Consider the following 18,118-nt stretch of genomic DNA (forward strand, 5'->3'; position numbering starts at 1 on the left):
GGGGGAAAGGGGGGGTGGGAAGTGGGGGGGGGGGGAAGGAGTGAGGGGGAGGGGGGGGGAGAAAGGGATGGGGGGAGCCAGCAGACCCTCTCCCCTCTGCCAGTGTTGAGAGTTGCGCTGCCGGCGGTGGTTGGAGAAGGCTAGGCCCCGGGGCCTCGGGCACCCGCACTGACATGGCCGGGCCGAGCGCAGCGCCCCGGTCAACCCGAGTTGCGCAGCCGCCGTTCGGGCCGCAGGCCACAAAGCACCCGAACCCAGCGCCGGCGATGGCTCCGCGGGCCTCCGTGCCGCCCCACCAGCCTTTAGAAAGATGGCGGCGGTGGCTACGCTCGGCTCAGACCCGCCCGGCCTGCCTTTAGAAAGATGGCGGCGATCACGGGCCGCTTGTTGAGCGGGACGGGAGGTGCCTAGCTCGGGCCGAGGCTTCGAGGCCTGGAAAAACGGTGAAAGGTAGGAAAATTAATGAGGTTAGAGAAAATATTTACAAATTAATTATCTTTTTTTAAAAACAATTTAATTGTGTTTTAAAAGCAACTTTTTTTTTGCTGGGAATGTCGATTTGAAAATAAACACGCAGAAAGTGGGAAAAAGAATTGAAGAGTTAGGAATCAAGATGGCGGCCACTCACTTCAGCTCAGAAGGATTAGGCCCGCCCACACACGTACCGATTGGTCAACCATCAGGTCACTGAACTGTAGGATTGGTCAATCATCACGTCACTCAACTCTAGGATGGCCCGCCCGCACACGCAATGAACCCGTCCCCATGACGCAACGATTGGTCAACCGTCAGGTCGCTCGACTGTACGATTGGTCAACCTTCACATCACTCAATGCTAATGAGCGGAATTTTGAACGTTTTTTGGATACCGTCTGAACAATTTTTGTCTGACCAAAAAGTAAATACGCTTATGACCATTCCAGAATCATAAGCTTTCTTTTGATATAACACGTGTAGGTACGCTCTATAACTTTTGAGTGTATAGAGGACATACAGACAGAAGGACAGACAGAAGGACAGACAGAAGAGCTCTTTTATATATTAAATAGATATAGATAATAGATAGTCACCAATAAATCCAATAAGGAAGTTAGGAGAAACTTCTAGAAACTTCTTTACAGAGCGGACTGTGTTGCCTGCCCGGTGCCAGGGTTAAGGATATCTCCTCGCGGCTGGAGAAGAACTTGGAGCGCTGAGGGGGTGGTTCTGGCTGTCGTGGTCCACATAGGAACCAACAACATAGGTAGAACTAAGAATGAGGTTCTGTTGAGAGAGTTTGAGGAGCTAGGGTCTAAATTAATAAGCAGAACCTCAACGGCAATAATCTCTGGATTACTACCTGAGCCACGCTCAAATTGGCCATAGGTCAAGCAGATCAGGAGAGTTATGGCTCCAAGAGTGGTGTTGAGGAAGGGTTTCGATTCATGGGGCACTGGCACCAGTACTGGGGAAAAAAGGAGCTGTCCATTGTGGACAGGCTCTACTTAAACCGGGCTGGGATCAGTGTCCTGGTGAATCAAATAACTAGGGCTGTAGGTGGGCATTAAACTAGAAAAAAAAGGGGAGGGAGGGGTCTGATGAGGGGAAATTTAGAATCTAAAGAGAAAAGTCAAGGTAATAGAGCAGTGTAGGGATTTTGGTAAAGCTAAGCAGAGTGCGACAGGAAGGGACAGAGAGCTTAACGATAATAGTGCATCAGCGAATAAGGTCAAAGCAGCGAATAATGGTAAAAAATTAAAATAAAGACTCTATCTGACTGCATGAAGCATTTGTAACAAGATAGATAAACTAGTAGCACAAATAGAGGTAAATGGATTTGATCTAATAGCCATTACAGAGATGTGGTTGCAAGGTGACTAAGGTTGGGAATTAAATATTCCAGGGTACTTGACGTTTTGAAAAGACAGCAGAATGGAAAGGGGGGGGGGGGGGTGGGTCGCTCTGATAATAAAGGATGACATAAGGACAGTAGTGAGAAAGGATTTTGGCTCGGAAGATCAGAAGTAGAATCAGTATAGATGGAGATAAGGAATAGCAAGGGGGCAGAAAACACTGCTGAGAGTAGTTTATAGGCCCCCTAACAGTAGTTATACCACTGCAACAAAGGACTACATGCATGCTAAAAAGTGGAAGCAGCATGCTATAGACAGGGCGAAGCGATCCCACAATCATCGGATCAGATCAAAGCTCTGCAGTCCAGCCACATCCAGTCGTGAATGGTGGTGGACCATTAAACAGCTCATGGGAGGAGGAGGCTCCATGAATACACCCATCCTCAATGATGGTAGAGCCCAGCACGTGAGTGCAAAAGACAAGGCTGAAGCATTACAACCATCTTCAGCCAGAAGTGCCGAGTGGATGATCCACATCAGCCTACTCCCGAGGTCCCCACCATCACAGAAGCCAGTCTTCAGCCAATTCGATTCACTCCATGTGATATCAAGAAACGGCTGAGCACACTGGATACAGCAAAGGCTATGGGCCCCCGACAACATCCCGGCTATCATGCTGAAGACTTGTGCTCCAGAACTAGCTGCGCCTCTAGCCAAGCTGTTCCAGTACAGCTACAACACTGGCATTTTTCCGACAATGTGGAAAACTGCCCAGGTATGTCCTGTCCACAAAAGCAGGACAAATCCAACCTGGCCAATTACCACCCCATCAGTCTACTCTCAATCATCAGCAAAGTGATGGAAGGTGTCATCGACAGTGCTGTCAAGCGGCACTTACTCACCATTAACCTGCTCACACTGAAGCCCAGTTTGGGTTCCACGGAGACCACTCGGCTCCCGACCTCATTACAGCCTTGGACCAAACACGGACAAGGAGCTGAATTCCAGAGGTGAGAGTGACTGCCCTGGACATCAAGGAGCCCTAGTAAAACTGAAGTCAATGGGAATCAGGGGAAAGCGCTCCACTGGCTGGAGTCATACCTAACACAAAGATAGTTGTGATGATTGAAGGTCAGTCATCACAGCCCCAGGACATCGCTGCAGGAGTTCCTCGGGGCAGTGTCTTCGGCTCAACCATCTCAGCTGCTTCATTAATGACCTTCCCTCCAACATAAGGTCAGAAATGGGGGTGTTATCTGATGACTGCACAGTGCTCAGCGCCATTCACAACTCCTCAGTTGAAAGCAGTCGATGCCCGCATGCAACAAGACCTGGACGACGTTCAGGCTTGGGTTTATAAGTGGCAGGTAACATTCGCACCACAGAAGTGCCAGGCAATGACTATCTCAACAAGCGAGAGTCTAACCACTCCCCTTGACATTCAACAGCATTACCATCGCCAAATCCCCACCATCAACATCTGGGGGTCACCATTGACCAGGAACTTAACTGGAACAGCCACATAAATACTGTGGCAACAAGAGCAGATCAGAGGCTAGGTATTCTGCGGCAAGTGTCTCACCTCCTGACTCCCCAAATCCTTTCCACCATCTACAAGGCACAAGGAGTGTGACGGAATACTCTCCACTTGCTGGATGAGTGCAGCTCCAACAACACTCAAGGAGCTCGACACCATCCAGGACAAAGCAGCCCGTTTTGATTGGCAGCCCCATTCACCACCTTAAACATACACTCCCTCCACCACTGGCGTACCGTGGCTGCAGTGTGTATCATCTACAAGATGTACTGCAGCAACTCGCCAAGGCTTCTTCGGCAGCACTCCCAAACCCGCGACCTCTTCCACCTAGAAGGACAAGGGCAGCAGGCGCATGGGAACACCACCACCTCCAAGGTCCCCTCCCAAGTTATACACCATCCTGACTTAGAAGTGTATTGCTGATCCTTCATCGTCACCGAGTCAAAATCCTGGAACTCCCTACCTAACAGCACTGTGGGAGTACCTTTACCACATGGACTGCAGCGGTTCAAGGTGGCGGCTCACCACCACCTTCTCAAGGGCAACTAGGGATAGGTAATATGCCCACATCCCATAAGCGAATTTTAAAAAAGGACAGAGTATTAATCAAGAAATAATAGGAGCTTGTAACAAAGGTAATGCAATAACTGTCGGGGACTTCAATCTTCATACAGACTGGATAAATCAAACTGCAAAGGTAGTCTGGAGGACGAGTTCATGGAATGCATTCGAGACAGTTTCCTAGAACAATACATCGTGGAACCAACCAGGGAACAGGCTATTTTAGATCTTGTATTGATGAGACTGGGTTAATTAGTAATCTGATAATAAAGGATCCTTTGAGGCAGAGTGATCATAATATGATTAACTTAATGTGAAATTCTGAGCGTGACATACTTAAGTCCAAAACTAGAGTCTTAAACTTAAATAAAGCCAATTACATAGGTATGAGGGGCTGGTTGGCTTAGGTACTTTGGGAAAATTGATGAAAAGTTATGACGGTAGTTAAGCAGTGGCAAACATTTAAAGAAATAGAAAAATAGACTGTAAGAGCTTCTGCAAGTATGTAAAAAGGAGAGTAGCAAAAGTAAGCATTGGTTCCGGAGAGGCTGAGACAGGAGAAATTAGAATGTGGAATAAGAAAATGCCAGAGATGGATGGGGTAATTTTAACCTAAAAAAAAAATGGGTGGGTTGGGCGTGGGGGTAGTTAGTGTTAAAAATCTAAATCTCGGCCTGAAACCGCCTCCAACCCGCCCACTTCCAGTTTTAATGGAGGCGGGAAGGCGGCAGGCAGCCAACACGCTGCCAGGAAGCCGGCTGGCTATTTAAATATTATAATGATGCTGGCAGCCTCTTCTTTAACCTCCATTTTGTGTTTAACAGAAGCTGGTCGGGTTTTGCACACCTCGTAAAACTCACCAGCTGCAGCAAGACGAGGGCGGCTGGATCCAGGAGGTAAGTGCCCTTATACCTCCCTCCTGGATCCAGGGTCCCTGCCTAACCCACCCCCCCGCGATCGGAGACCCCGCCCAGGCATCCGATCACCAGCCCCTCGCCTTGTCCACCAATTCCCCCCCCCACCCCCGCCCAATTCCTCCCCCAGGCCTCCGATCCCTCTACGAGACCTCCCCACCCCGCCCTCCGATCCCCCCACTCCTCCAGCCCTGCCAGTGCTGCTCCTCCAGCCCCCATCCTCCTCCGACCCCCGACACTCTAGTATTTTTTTTCCATTGTTACTAATTACTTTAAGTTCCTCGCTCTCATTAGACCCTTGGTTCCCACTATTTTTGGTAAGTTTTTTGTGTCTTCTATTGTGAAGACAGATGCAAAAATATTTGTATAACAGACTGAATTTTAATGGAGAAGGCGAGTTGGGGGCAGGGGGCTCCGAGGCTCCAATCTTCTCCCGGCCCTTGATCCACTTTGGACCCCCACCAGATCTTCTCCTGGCCCGTGCCTCTCTTCAGACCCTCCCCGATCTTCTCCCAGCCCGACCCCCTCGATCTTCTCCCAGCACAACCCCCGCACGATCCCTTCCACCCCCCCCACCTCCTCTCTGTAGCCTAGTGCCACAGGCATACCCGCTCGGAGCCAGCCAGCCTCTCAATCTGGCTGGCTGTGGGTGGGAAACAGCGGCTTCCCAACCAAATCAGTTCTCCCGGGTTTCCCAGACAGCCTCGGAGCCCCCTGCCCCCAACTCGCCTTCTCCATTAAAATTCAGCCTGTTACACAAATATTTTGTATCTGTCTTCACAATAGAAGACACAAAAAGCATACCAAAAATAGTGGGAACCAAGGGTCTGAGAGCGAGGAACTTAAAGTAATTAGTAACAATGGAGAAAAAATATTAGAGAAACTAATGGGACTAAAAGCTGACAAATCCCCTGGATCTGATGGCCTTGGGCTCTAAAACAGATGGCTGCAGAGATAGTGGACGCATTGGTTGTGATCTTCCAAAATTTCCTAGATTCTAGAACTGTCCCAGTGGATTGGAAGGTAGCAAATGTTACCCCACTATTCAAGAAAAGAGGGAGAGAGAAAACAGAGAACTACAGGCCAGTTAGCCTGACATCAGTCGTCGGGAAAATGCTGGAAACCATTATTATGGAAGTGGTAACAGGGCACTTAGAAAATCGTAACATGATTAGATAGAGTCAACATGGTTTTATGAAAGGGAAATCATGGTTGACAAATTTATTAGAGCTTTTTGAGAATGTAACTACAGTGTAGCAGGGTAGATAAAGGGGAATCGGTGGATGTAGTATATTTGGATTTCCAAAAGGCATACGATAAGGTGCTACATAAAAGGTTATTACGCAAGATAAGGGCTCATGGGGTTGGGGATAATATATTAGCATGGATAGTGGATTGGTTAATGGACAGGAAACAGAGAGTCGGGATAAACGGGTCATTTTCAGGATGGCAGGCTGCAACTAGTGGGGTGCCACAAGGATCAGTGCTGGGGCCTCAGCTATTTACAAACTATATTAATGACTTAGATGAAGGGACCGAGTGTAATGTATCCAAGTTTGCTGACAATACAAAGCTAGGTGGGAAAGTAAACTGTGAGGAGGACACAAAGAGTCTGCAAAGGGATATAGACAGCTTAAGTGAGTGGGCAATAAGGTGGCAAATGGAGTATAATGTGGGGGAATGTGAGGTTATTCAATTTGGTAGGAAGAATAGAAAAACAATGTTTTTTAAATGGTGAGTAACTATTAAATGTTGGTGTTCAGAGAGATTTGGTTGTTCTCGTACAGGAAACACAGAGTTAGCATGCAGGTATGATCACATTGAATGGCGGAGCAGGCTCGAGGGGCCGAATGGCCTACTCCTATCTTCTGTGTTTCTATGTATTTAGATGAGAGGTGATCTCATTGAAACATATAAGATTCTGAGGGGGCTTGATAGGATAGATGCTAAGAGGTTGTTTCCCCAGGCTTGAAAGTCTCGAACTAGGGGGCATAGTCTCAGGATAAGGGGTCAGCCATTTAAGACTGAGATGAGGAGGAATTTCTTCAGGGTTGCGAATCTTTGGCATTCTCGACCCCAGGGAGCTGTGAATGCTGTCTTTGAGTATATTCAAGGCTGAGATAGATAGATTTTTGGACTCTAGGGGAATCCAGGGATGTGGGAGAGGGCTGGAAAGGGGAGTTGAGGTCGAAGATCAGCCACGACCTTATTAAATGGCGGAGCAGGCTCGAGGGGCCGAAAAGCCTACTCCTGCTTCTTATGTTCTTACCCAGAGTGATTAGAATGTGCAACTCGCTCCCTCATGGAGTAGTTGAGGCGAATAGCATAGATGCATTTAAGGGAAAGCTAGATAAGCATATGATGGAGAAAGGAATTGAAGGTTATACTAATAGGGTTAGATGAAGAGGGTGGGTGGAGGCTCGTGTGGAGCCTAAACACCAGCATAGACCTGTTGGGTCGACTGGGCTGCTTCTGTGCTGTACATTCTATGTAATTCTACCAGTTTGGAGGTCTGTAGAAATACTAGTTTGGAGGTCTGTAGAAAATTAAGAAAAATTATACTTTTGTCCCAGTTTTAGGCATTAGCCGTGGCTCACTGAGAGCACTCTCACCTCTGAGGTCAGAAGGTTGTGGGTTCAAGTCCCACTCCAGCGACTTGAGTACAAAATCTAGGCTGACACTGCAGTGCAGAACTGAGGGAGTGCTGCACTATCGGAGGGGCCATCTTTCGGATGAGACGTTAAACCGAGACCCTGTCTGCCCTCTCAACTGGACGTAAAAGATCCCACGGCACTATTTCAAAGAAGAGCAGGAGAGTTCAACAATATTCATCCCTCAACCAAGCTCACTAAAAAACAGATTATCTGGTCATTATCACATTGCTGTTTGTGGGATCTTTGTGTGCACAAATTGGCTGCTGCGTTTCCTACATTACCTCAGTGACTACACTTCAAAAGTACTTCATTGGCTGTAAACACTTTGGGATGTCCTGAGGTCGTGAAAGGCATAAAGTATATATAAATGCAAATCTTTCTTTCAGTTTTGCCTTTATTGATGTTCATAGTGTGATCATTTACCAGTCGTGCTATTTGTAACAGTTTATGAGATAAAGCTAATAAAATTTATATATGAGCATAATCTTGTCACCTGAAATGTAATACTTACTGAAAGAGCCATGTTCCTGGAAATCTGCTATGGGCACACTGGAATCCTAACAAAAATTACAATGTGGGTGAATAATTTATATATTTTTTAAAATTCATACTTTTTCTCTTCACCTCCCACTAAAAAAAAGTTAGACCCCAACATGTACACCAACCTACTGGGCTGAAGGGTGGAACGATGTAGCCGCTTAATACTTTCACGTACCACCATGCATCACTGATAAACTCACCAGCAGGTGGGGAAAGGACTATACCAGACAACTACCATCAAACTAGGTTATATGCACCTCTAGGGGAGGCTCAACTAAAAACGTTAAGCATAATGAGGATTTCAAGTTTCGTAGCAACGTTATAGCTAGGTTGCATCAACAAGTTTTTTGTAACCTCCTTTTGCTGCCAATTTGCTCAAGACATTACCTCTTGCTGGGCACATGGTTCTAGAGAGTCCTGGCACCCTCAAGTGGCCATTCTTCATACACGAGGCTGGACAGCAAGTACTGACAGGCAATTTGACTGCTGGGATCATCACAGACAAGCTCAATAATGTCCACACCATGTGCACTTCCAGCAAGTGTCACTGGTCTGAATGGTTCAACTATTCAAAGCCTTCATTCTGTACAGAATCTGGGATATTTTAGACTTTACTTTCTCAATCCTGCTTTTTTTTTTTTTTTTTGCTTATTTTTAAATATCTTCTTTTGTTCCTTATAAAATGTGTTAATACCATTATTACTCTGAGCTTTTTTCAAAACAAATGCCAAAGAAATCAAACAACTAGTAGCAGTTGTGGGGATACAGAGCAGACCACATTCAATTCAGTAACGCAGGCTTAAATAATAGAATTTAGCCCGTATTACTAGTTGCATACCTATACAGTACCTGTAAGATTCCATCACCATCTGATAAGTAGGAAGGACGTTTCTGGCATTTTCTGAATCTTCCACCTTAACATAAAGGAATACAAAAGTTATCCAATGAAGAGTGTTTTTATATTCAGTTGCTTAACTAATTTTTTTTTAAACTTGATTGATTCCTAGTGTCACAAACTTATAAACAAGCTTTCAAAAGCAGTGAATGGTAGAAAATGTTTTTCCTCAAAACTAGTCAAAAATCCACCTTTACAGACCCTCTGTTTACAACCTAGTAGATCCCCCCGCTTCCTAATTTTTCCCTTTCCAGTAAACCCCAAAACAGGAAAACGGTAAATTACCAGCCTGCCACATGCGCTTCCTCGTCCTTGAGTGTAGCATTATTGTAGCATCTCACACCACTGAACTCCCAACTTGAGTATATGGTGCACAGACCATCGATCCTTACTACTTGTTCTGCCTCACCAGTATATGTCAAGTGTAAGAAGTCACACAACACCAGGTTATAGTCCAACAGTTTTATTTGAAATCACAAGCTTTCGGAGCGCTGCTCCTTCGTCAGGTGAAGTGGAGAGATTCTCTGACTATATAATCTGTGTCTATAGGCATCTCTCCACTTCACCTGACGAAGGAGCAGCGCTCCGAAAGCTTGTGATTTCAAATAAAACTGTTGGACTATAACCTGGTGTTGTGTGACTTCTTACATTTGTCCACCCCAGTCCAACACCAGCATCTCCACAGTATGTCAAGTGTCATACAAGCCCCTTGCTTCATTTCCTAGCCAGCCAGAACCATAAGCACAAAGTGCTGCCACATTAAATAACACAATTTTAAGGAAGGTAGTCAAGTAATTATGTCTACATTGTGTATAGTATTTGCCAAAGTTACTTTTCATATGCAAACAGAAAACCAAGTCTTTGAAGCTCTTTTGATACTCATTTGCAGTCCTATTTGCATACAATTGTACAACAGACGTTAAGCATCATTTTTAAAAAACAAGGCTTAAAAAAAAAATCCATTTAATAAACTGTCCACAATTTTTTTTGGAACTGCTAACAATTCAACAATGAATTACTGATGGGACTGAACTTCGATTCTTTATTTTTTATACCATCTTTCATTTTGTTGCTGAAGTTCTGTTTGAAGTTTTTTTCCTGATAATTAGAACTCTCTTCTTCATCGCCACTGCTCTTGCAGTAGCCACCAGAAGTCGGTCCATGGGCTTTCTTATCACTACTATCTTCCTCATAACCACTGTGGTTTTTGCAATACAACCTGTAGGAAAGAAATTGGTTTGTTACAAGGGGGAAGAAGTGCACTAAAATACTTAAAGACACACACACACACACACACACACACACACACACACACACATACGAATAGACGGCAGAGAAATAAAACAACAGCTGCATCTCATTCCTTTTTAAAAGAGCTGTCAGATAGACAGTAGTGCACAATATAGAATAAAATTACTAAGTGGTTGGAGAAACAGGAGTTAATCAGGGCAAGTCGGCACGGAAAGACAGGTCATGCTTGAGTATTCACATAAAATTCTTAGTAGAAATAACACGGCAGTGATAAAAAAAAATACTGCAGATGTGGTTTATATGCACTTCCAGGAAAAAAAAGTTTTTGATAAGGTACACATAACAAAGATAATTAGGGGGCGTGTGATGAATAATATGTTCACGTGTTTATGTTGGGGACATTTTTTTTAACTATACTTCTATATTAAAAAGTCTTATATCTGCGAACGAGAACCCATGATAAACTCCTGCGGCCTTGTGTATAATGGAAACTATTTATGGAACTGAGTCACCCTGTAATTACAACCTCCCACCCACTCCACTGGAGGGACTGCAGCACCATTGTTGGTAGGATGGTGTAATTACAGCATGATGGGCAGTTTCCATTCTAAATATGAGCGAAGGAATTTATAATGGAAATATCAAAACTAAAAACAGAATGTAAGAGTTTAAAATGGGGACTGAGTTACATCTGTATGCCTTGGTCCAATCATCCCCCAGCCTCTAACCAGTCTTGGCTGATATGTGCAACCTCACGGGAGATCGACTAGTACTTTTACTTATAAATGAAATGGACTTAAAAATGAAGGAGCAATTTGGAAATGTGCTGATGATTCTAAATTGGGGGGGGGGGGGTTCTGGTAAATTGTGAAAGACAGCAGAACAGAGACGGGGGCTGGATTTTACCAACCTCGGCTGGTCCATGGCAGGCGAGGTCGGTGGTGGGTCCCGGCCTCGCTGCCGGCTCCAGCCCGCTGTCCAAAATGATTTGCCCGATTGGGCTTGTTAAGCCCGCCAAGCGTGTTTGCCGGCAAATTGAAGGAAGCGGGTCTGATGATGTCATTTGATGACGCGTCATCAGCTGGTTTCCTTAAAGAGACCATGTCCAAATTTATTTTGACATTTGTGCTGTCACTCTTCTACAACATTGAGGTGCTGCAAACACTGACAAGCACTACACAGAGGTGCACGGCTGCACCCAGGCACTTCCATTACTCCCTCCATATGGTTACGGAGAGAGTCACAGCACACAGGGAGGTTCTCTTCCCTTCCAATGGGCGGAAGAGGCCTCCCCAGGAAATCAACGCAGCCTGGTTGCACAGGAGGGCACAAGCAGGGATGTCGTCAGGACCAGGCTGCAGTGACGCAAACCTTTCAATGATCTCAGTAGATCACAAAACGTTAGTACAAAGCCACACTCAACGTCATCCTACCCTACCCCTGCACATCCTTACTCACATCAAGTTACCTTGCACTTTCACCCATCCCTATCCATCTACATTATCACTTCCCCATCTCAAGAGCCATCCCTCACACTCACCCTCATCTTAGTGCAATCATACCAACTAACAACACACAAGGGTAGGCACTTGGGTGTTTTATGCAATATTCATGTAAAGTTTCTGTTAATGTAGTGTCAAACAATGAAACCTTTATTTTCAACACACTGCATTCTTGGGACAGATGTGTGTGCACCTTTGGAAGTGGCTTTGTGAGTTGCAATGAATGGTGAGACATAACAGTACCCCCCGCAATGCTGATGAGTGTGAAAGGAATGGCTTGGGCATTATAGGGATGCTTTATGGTGTTGGTATGGGGTGGTGCCAGCCTAGCGCATCATGTGGCAGCCAGGGTGTACAGCGTCAAGTGAAGTAAATCTGGCCATGGTGCAGCCATCCCTGGCAGCTATGTGGTCGGGTGTTGATGCCCTGTGTCCTGTGCAGCATCAGTTGATTGCGGAGGTTGGTGTTGTTATTGGTGCTGCTGGTGTTGGGGCTGATCGTGGTGGGATTCTGAGGACCAAGGTGAGATAGTTTCAAGGGCACCGATGCTGATGGAATAGCTGGCAGGTGAAGTAGAGATGACAGAAGTGATCTGTCAATAATGGGAGAGGTAATGAGGTCAGACTGGATGGAGACTTGTGGAAAGACTTGCAGCATTCTGAATCTGTAGTGGAAATGCCGTTTAGAGAAGCTAGTGGCTCAGGGAAGATATCTGATTCAGCTGGGAACTTTGACTTGACATTTGAAGCTGTCAACTCATCAGCTGAAAGAATGGCAAGTCACCTCCCACCTCAGCTTCACTGACGAGGTCCAGGCACAGCGGGAAACTGGTGGGCGACCTGTCAAAATCAAAAAGCTGGGGAAAAAAGCATTGTGAAGTGGCTGTAAACAAGCCACTAATGATTTCAATTGCCTCCCCAGCCGCTGCTTGTCGACTCTGCTCGGCGCTGGCAGACCCGACGTTTGGGAAAGGCATGTGGTGGCGGGGTCCCGACCCGCTGTCAAAAGAAAACATTTTCCCATCCGACCCGCCACAGATCGTGCCCACTGACCCCCCGCAAAATTCTGCCCAGGCTAGTGGGATGGTAGATGCAGGTCAATGTAGAGAAATGTGAAGCAAAACATTTTGGAAGAATAGGCCTCAAATGGCGAGATTTTACATGGAGTAAAGGAGCAGACACACAGATCATTCAGGGCGACAGGTGAAGCAACTACGATTATACAGAAGACAAACAAAATCCTTGGTTTTTTATCTAGAAGCACATCATACAAAAGCAAGGAGGTAATGTTGAAATTGTACAAGACTGCGGTTGGAATATTGTGTACAGGTTTGGGCTCCTGATTATAGAAAGGATACAAAAGCAATGGTAAAAGCTTGGTTTAGATTCAAATAGGATGTTACCAGGGATGAGTGGTTTATAGTTATGAAGAGATACTTGAGACGTTAAGACTTTTATCACTAGGACGGAAAAGATTAAGGGGTGACCTGATACAGGTATTTAAGGTTGTGATGAGGTAAATCGTGATCGATTGTTTCTACTGCTTAGCAAGATGGTACAGGAAACTTTGGTTTATCCGGAGGTTGTATGTCCGGAAACCTCGATCTAACGGCAGAAATCAGCAGCCGTTTTGGTTAGGTTTTTTTTCTTCTCCTAGCATTTTTATTTTTTATTTTTTTATAAACAGTCAGGCTCTGGAAAGCATCTCTGTAGCTTAGCAACAGCTTCAGAGACGCTTCCAAGGTACGGGCCGAGTGTTTACAAGCTGTTGCTAAGCAACAGTGTTTGTTGTCAGATACAAAGATGAAAACCTCCGTATCCTTCAACATTAGCGCTGGTCTATCCGGAAGTTTTGATAGATTGGCAGCAGCTCGGTCCCGTCGATCGCGAAGTTTCCTGTAACAAGGAGGCACAAATTTAAAGATAAATCACAAAAAGAATTAAAACAAATTCTTTAAGAAAACGATTTGGATGTGGAATTCTCTGCCATAAACCCTTTCTTTTAAAAAGGAATTGGGATAGTTGCATGAAGAGGAGTCTGGTGGGCAAGCAAGGATGGGGTTAGGTTAGATGGCATTTGGAGAAACACCGACACAGACGTGGGCTGAATGGCCTGTTTCAGTGCAGTAATGTTCTGTGATTGTATGAGCACTAAGTCATAAAGCAGAAAGACAGATGGATGGACTTGCATTCATATAGTGCCTTATCACGTTATCAGGATGTCCCAAGTGCTTTGCAAGAAATGGATTACTTTTGAAGTTGTCACCGTTCTGTAGGTCACCATTTTCGTCTTGTGCAAAAAGGCTGTTGTGTTTTTATGAACTGACATCTGTGCCTTTAAGTGTACCATGATTGAGATAGCATGCTACAGGACATCAAATTACCGCTCAGTTATGGTACAGTTCACCAGAGACCACCTGGCATACCTAATGCATTTTCTAATCTCCTCCATACAAGCAAGACAGTACACAGTAGTAAAACACAGCAAGAAAATAAAGGTATAGGACTAAAGACAAAGATGGAATCAGCCCTCAAGTGGTAAAATAACATCTTTAGAACATATTTCTTATGCAGTCCAATACCCTGCAAGACTTTTGGATAAAGTAGTCTTTCAGATTTCCTGATAAGTGCTGGGAATTTCCCATGGGGTTACATAAGAAAATAAGAAATAGGAGCAGAAGTAGGCCATGCAGCCCCTCGAGCCTGCTCCACCATTCAATACGATCATGGCTGAACTTTTACATCAACCCCACTTTCCCACCCTATTCCCATATCCCTTGATTCCCTTAGTGCCCAAAAATCTATCAATCTCAGTCTTGAATATACTAAACAACTGAGCATCCACAACCCTCTAGGGGTGAGAATTCCAAAGAATCACAGCACTCCGAGTGAAGAAATTTCTCCCCAATTCAGTCCTAAATGGCATGGTCTTCACCGCACGTCAACTACAAGGGACAAGCAGGGAACAGCACCAACCGCTGTACATGGCCTTCTTTGACCTCACAAAGGCCTTCGACACCATCAACCGTGAGGGATTATGGAGTGTCCTCCTCAAATTCGGCTGCCCTCAAAAGTTTGTCACCATCCTCCGCCTGCTTCACGACGATATGCAAGCTGTGATCCTGACCAACGGATCCACTACAGACCCAATTCATGTATGGACTGGGGTCAAGCAAGGCTGTGTCATCGCACCAACGCTCTTCTCGATCTTCTTTGCTGCAATGCTCCATCTCACCCTCAGTAAGCTCCCCGCTGGAGTGGAGCTAATCTACAGAACAAAAGGGAAACTGTTCAACCTCCGTCGCCTCCAGTCCAGATCCAAGGTCGTCCCATCCTCTGTCGTTGAATTACAGTATGCAGACGACGCTTGCGTCTGCGCACACTCAGAGGTCGAACTCCAAACTATCGTCAACACCTTCACCGAAGCGTACGAGAGCATGGGCCTTACACTAAACATCCGCAAGACAAAGGTCCTCTACCAACCTGCCCCCGCCACACAGTACTGCTCCCCGATTATCAAAATCCATGACGAGGCCTTGGACAACATAGACCACTTTCCATACCTCAGGAGCCTACTGTCAACAAGGGCAGACGTCGACGACAAGTCCAACACCGCCTTCAGTGTGCCAGTGCAGCCTTCGGTCGCCTGAGGAAGAGAGTGTTTGAAGGCCAGGACCTCAAACCCAGCACCAAGCTCATGGTCTACAGAGCAGTAGTGATACCCACCGTCCTGTATGCTTCAAAGACATGGACCATGTACAGCAGGCATCTCAAAGCACTGGAGAAGTACCACCAACGCTGCCTCCACAAGATCCTGTAAATTCATTTGCAGGATAGGCGTCAGTGTTCTCGCTCAGGCCAACATCCCCAGCATCGCAGTTTTGACCACGCTTGATCAACTCCAATGGATGGGCCACATCATCCGCATGCCCGATACGTGACTCCCAAAACAAGTGCTCTACTCGGAGCTCCGACACGGCAAGAGAGCCCCAGGTGGGCAGAGGAAACACTTCAAGGACACCCTCAAAGCCTCCTTGAAAAAGTGCAACATCCCCACCGACACCTTGGAATCCCTGGCCCAAGACCGCACAAAGTAGAGGAGAAGCATCCGGGAAGACGCCAAACACCTCGAGTCTCTTCGCCGGGAGTAAGCGGAAGCCAAGCGCAAACAGCGGAAGGGGCGCACATCAACCCAAGCACCCCACCCACCCACCCGCCCCCTTCAACTGCCATCTGCCCCACCTGTGACAGAGACTATAGGTCCCGCATTGGACTCATCAGTCACCTGAGAACTCATTTTTAGTGTGGAAGCAAGTCATCCTCGGTTCCGAGGGACTGCCTAAGGGAGAAATGGCTGACCCCTTATCCTGAGACCATGACCCCTCGTTCTAGACTCTCCAGCCAGGGGAAACAACCTCTCAGTGTCTACCCTGTCAAGCCCTCTAAGAATTTTATACTTTTCAATGAGATCACCTCTCATTCTTCCAAACTCCAGAAAATATAGGCCCATTTTACTCAATCTCTCCTCATAGGACAACCCTCTCATTCCAGGAGTCAATCGAGTGAACCATTGTTGCACCTCCTCTAAAGCAATTATATTCCTTCCTTAGGCAAATAGACCAAAACTGCACAGTACTCCAGGTGTGGTCTCACCAAAGCCCTATATAATTGCAGCAAGACATCCTTACTCTTCTGACTCTTGAAGGATTCCTGCACTGCCTGCCTCTTCCTATCCTTCCGGGTGGCCACCCACTTGCTTTTCTGAACTCTATCTGGCTGTGGCGTGACCACCTCCTGGAACCTGCGATCCAGGAAACATTCAGCCACCCATATGCCCTGCAGTGAATCCAGCTGCCCTTCAAGCCCAGAAACCCTCAATGTGAGTTCGATCAGCTGAAGGCATTTCCTGCAAACTCCGGGACACATGAAGCGTCATGGCACAGGAATTGCAGGTTATGGGTCGCAGCTGTCCCTCCATTCTAATTAGAAACTTATAATAAACTCCTTGGGTACAAGGTGATTTATATAATTGCTGTTAACTAGGTCTAAACTATACGGCTATTTTTCTATTCGCTCCTCAAAGCGAACTAAACAAAGATTAAATTATTTACTCATGCTTAACAAGAATCTGAGATACTAACACAAAGACCTAAATATTAGATATCTAGATATACTTAACCTAGATACTTACTGACGTAAGAAAACTACTAGGCACTTGTTCTGAGTATTAAACAAGGCTTTAATCAACTGTTTTTCAACATGGAGATCTAGTTGTGTCCTTCACTAGTTCCTGTTAAAGAATGTCCTGAGCAAGCTGGGCCCATGCCCGAGTACTTATACTCTCCCTGGACAGCGCCACCAGCAGGCCGCCCAGTATTATTTCATAAGATTCATGTCACTTACCTTAGAATCATTTGGTTCTGTGGCTCTACACCTTTTGAGTTGGGCGTGAGAAACCGCCTTCCTCCACTCCACCGAATGTCTACGATCACCAAAGTCTCAGCTTCTACTCTCTTTGTGATCGACTCCGATTGCTCTGTCTCCAAGCTCTACACTTGAGCGGAGCAATTCTTATGGGAACCCTTGTAGTCCGAATGATCCTTCCAGAACTAAACTCAGGTCGAGCATCTAGGGTAGTTACAACAAAAAAAATCTTCATGTCAATGTTTGGGGTCCGCCAAGACCACTTGGCTCCAGACCTCATTACAGCCTTGGTTCAAACATGGATGCAAGAGCTGAATTCCAGAGGTGAGGCGAGAATGACTACCCTTGACATCAAATGCAGCATTCACAGTGTGGCATCAAGGAGCCCTAGCACATTGAAGTTAATGGAGATTGGGGAAAAACTCTCCAGTGGTTGGAGTCATACCTAGCACAAAGGAAGATGGTTGTGCTTTTTGAAGGCCAGTCATCTCAGGCCGAGGACAACGCTGCAGGAGTTCCTCAGGGCAACGTCCTAGGTCCAGCTGCTTTATCAATGACCTTCTCTCCATCATAAGGTCAGAAATGGGGCTGTTCACTGATAATTGCAGTGTTCAGCTCCATTCGCAATTCCTCAAATAATGAAGCAGTTCATGCCTGCATGCAACAAGACCGGGACAACATCCAGATTTGGGCTGATAAGTGGCAAGTAACATTTGTGGCTCACAAGCACCAGGCAATGAACATCTCCAACAAGATCGAGCATAACCACCTTCCCTTGACATCCAATGGCATTATCATCGTCAAATCCCCCACTATCAACATACTGGGGGTCACCATTGACCAGAAACTCAACTGGACCAGCCATATAAATGCCGTGTCTACTAGAGCAGGTCTGAGGCTTGGTATTCTGCAATGAGTGACAGCTCCCGACATCCCAAAACCTCTCCACCACCTACAAGGCACGTTAGGAGTGTGATGGAATACTCTCCACTTGCCTGCACGGATGCAG

General features: G+C 46.0%; 1 protein-coding gene across 9 annotated transcripts in view; it reads right to left on the reverse strand.

The window, feature by feature from the left end:
* Positions 1-18,118, reverse strand: part of LOC147107410 (histone-lysine N-methyltransferase SETDB2-like) — a 120,479-nt gene that overhangs the window by 74,281 nt on the left and 28,080 nt on the right. For 8 of the 9 annotated variants that reach the window (XM_086006433.1, XM_086006431.1, XM_086006432.1 and 5 more), the window contains 3 exons: positions 9,989-10,152; positions 8,888-8,952; positions 8,010-8,055 (listed from right to left, as the gene is read on the reverse strand). In XM_086006433.1, the coding sequence (XP_085862559.1) occupies positions 8,010-8,055; positions 8,888-8,952; positions 9,989-10,152 (275 nt within the window). Of the gene's footprint in view, positions 1-8,009; positions 8,056-8,887; positions 8,953-9,988; positions 10,153-17,088; positions 17,305-18,118 lie in introns of those variants that run through there. The other variant, XM_086006439.1, reaches the window with a different exon arrangement.

The sequence above is a fragment of the Somniosus microcephalus genome, chromosome 14, assembly GCF_052327205.1.
Source record: "Somniosus microcephalus isolate GS21.2 chromosome 14, FLI_Smic_1.0, whole genome shotgun sequence".
Classification (NCBI taxonomy): Eukaryota; Metazoa; Chordata; class Chondrichthyes; order Squaliformes; family Somniosidae; genus Somniosus; species Somniosus microcephalus.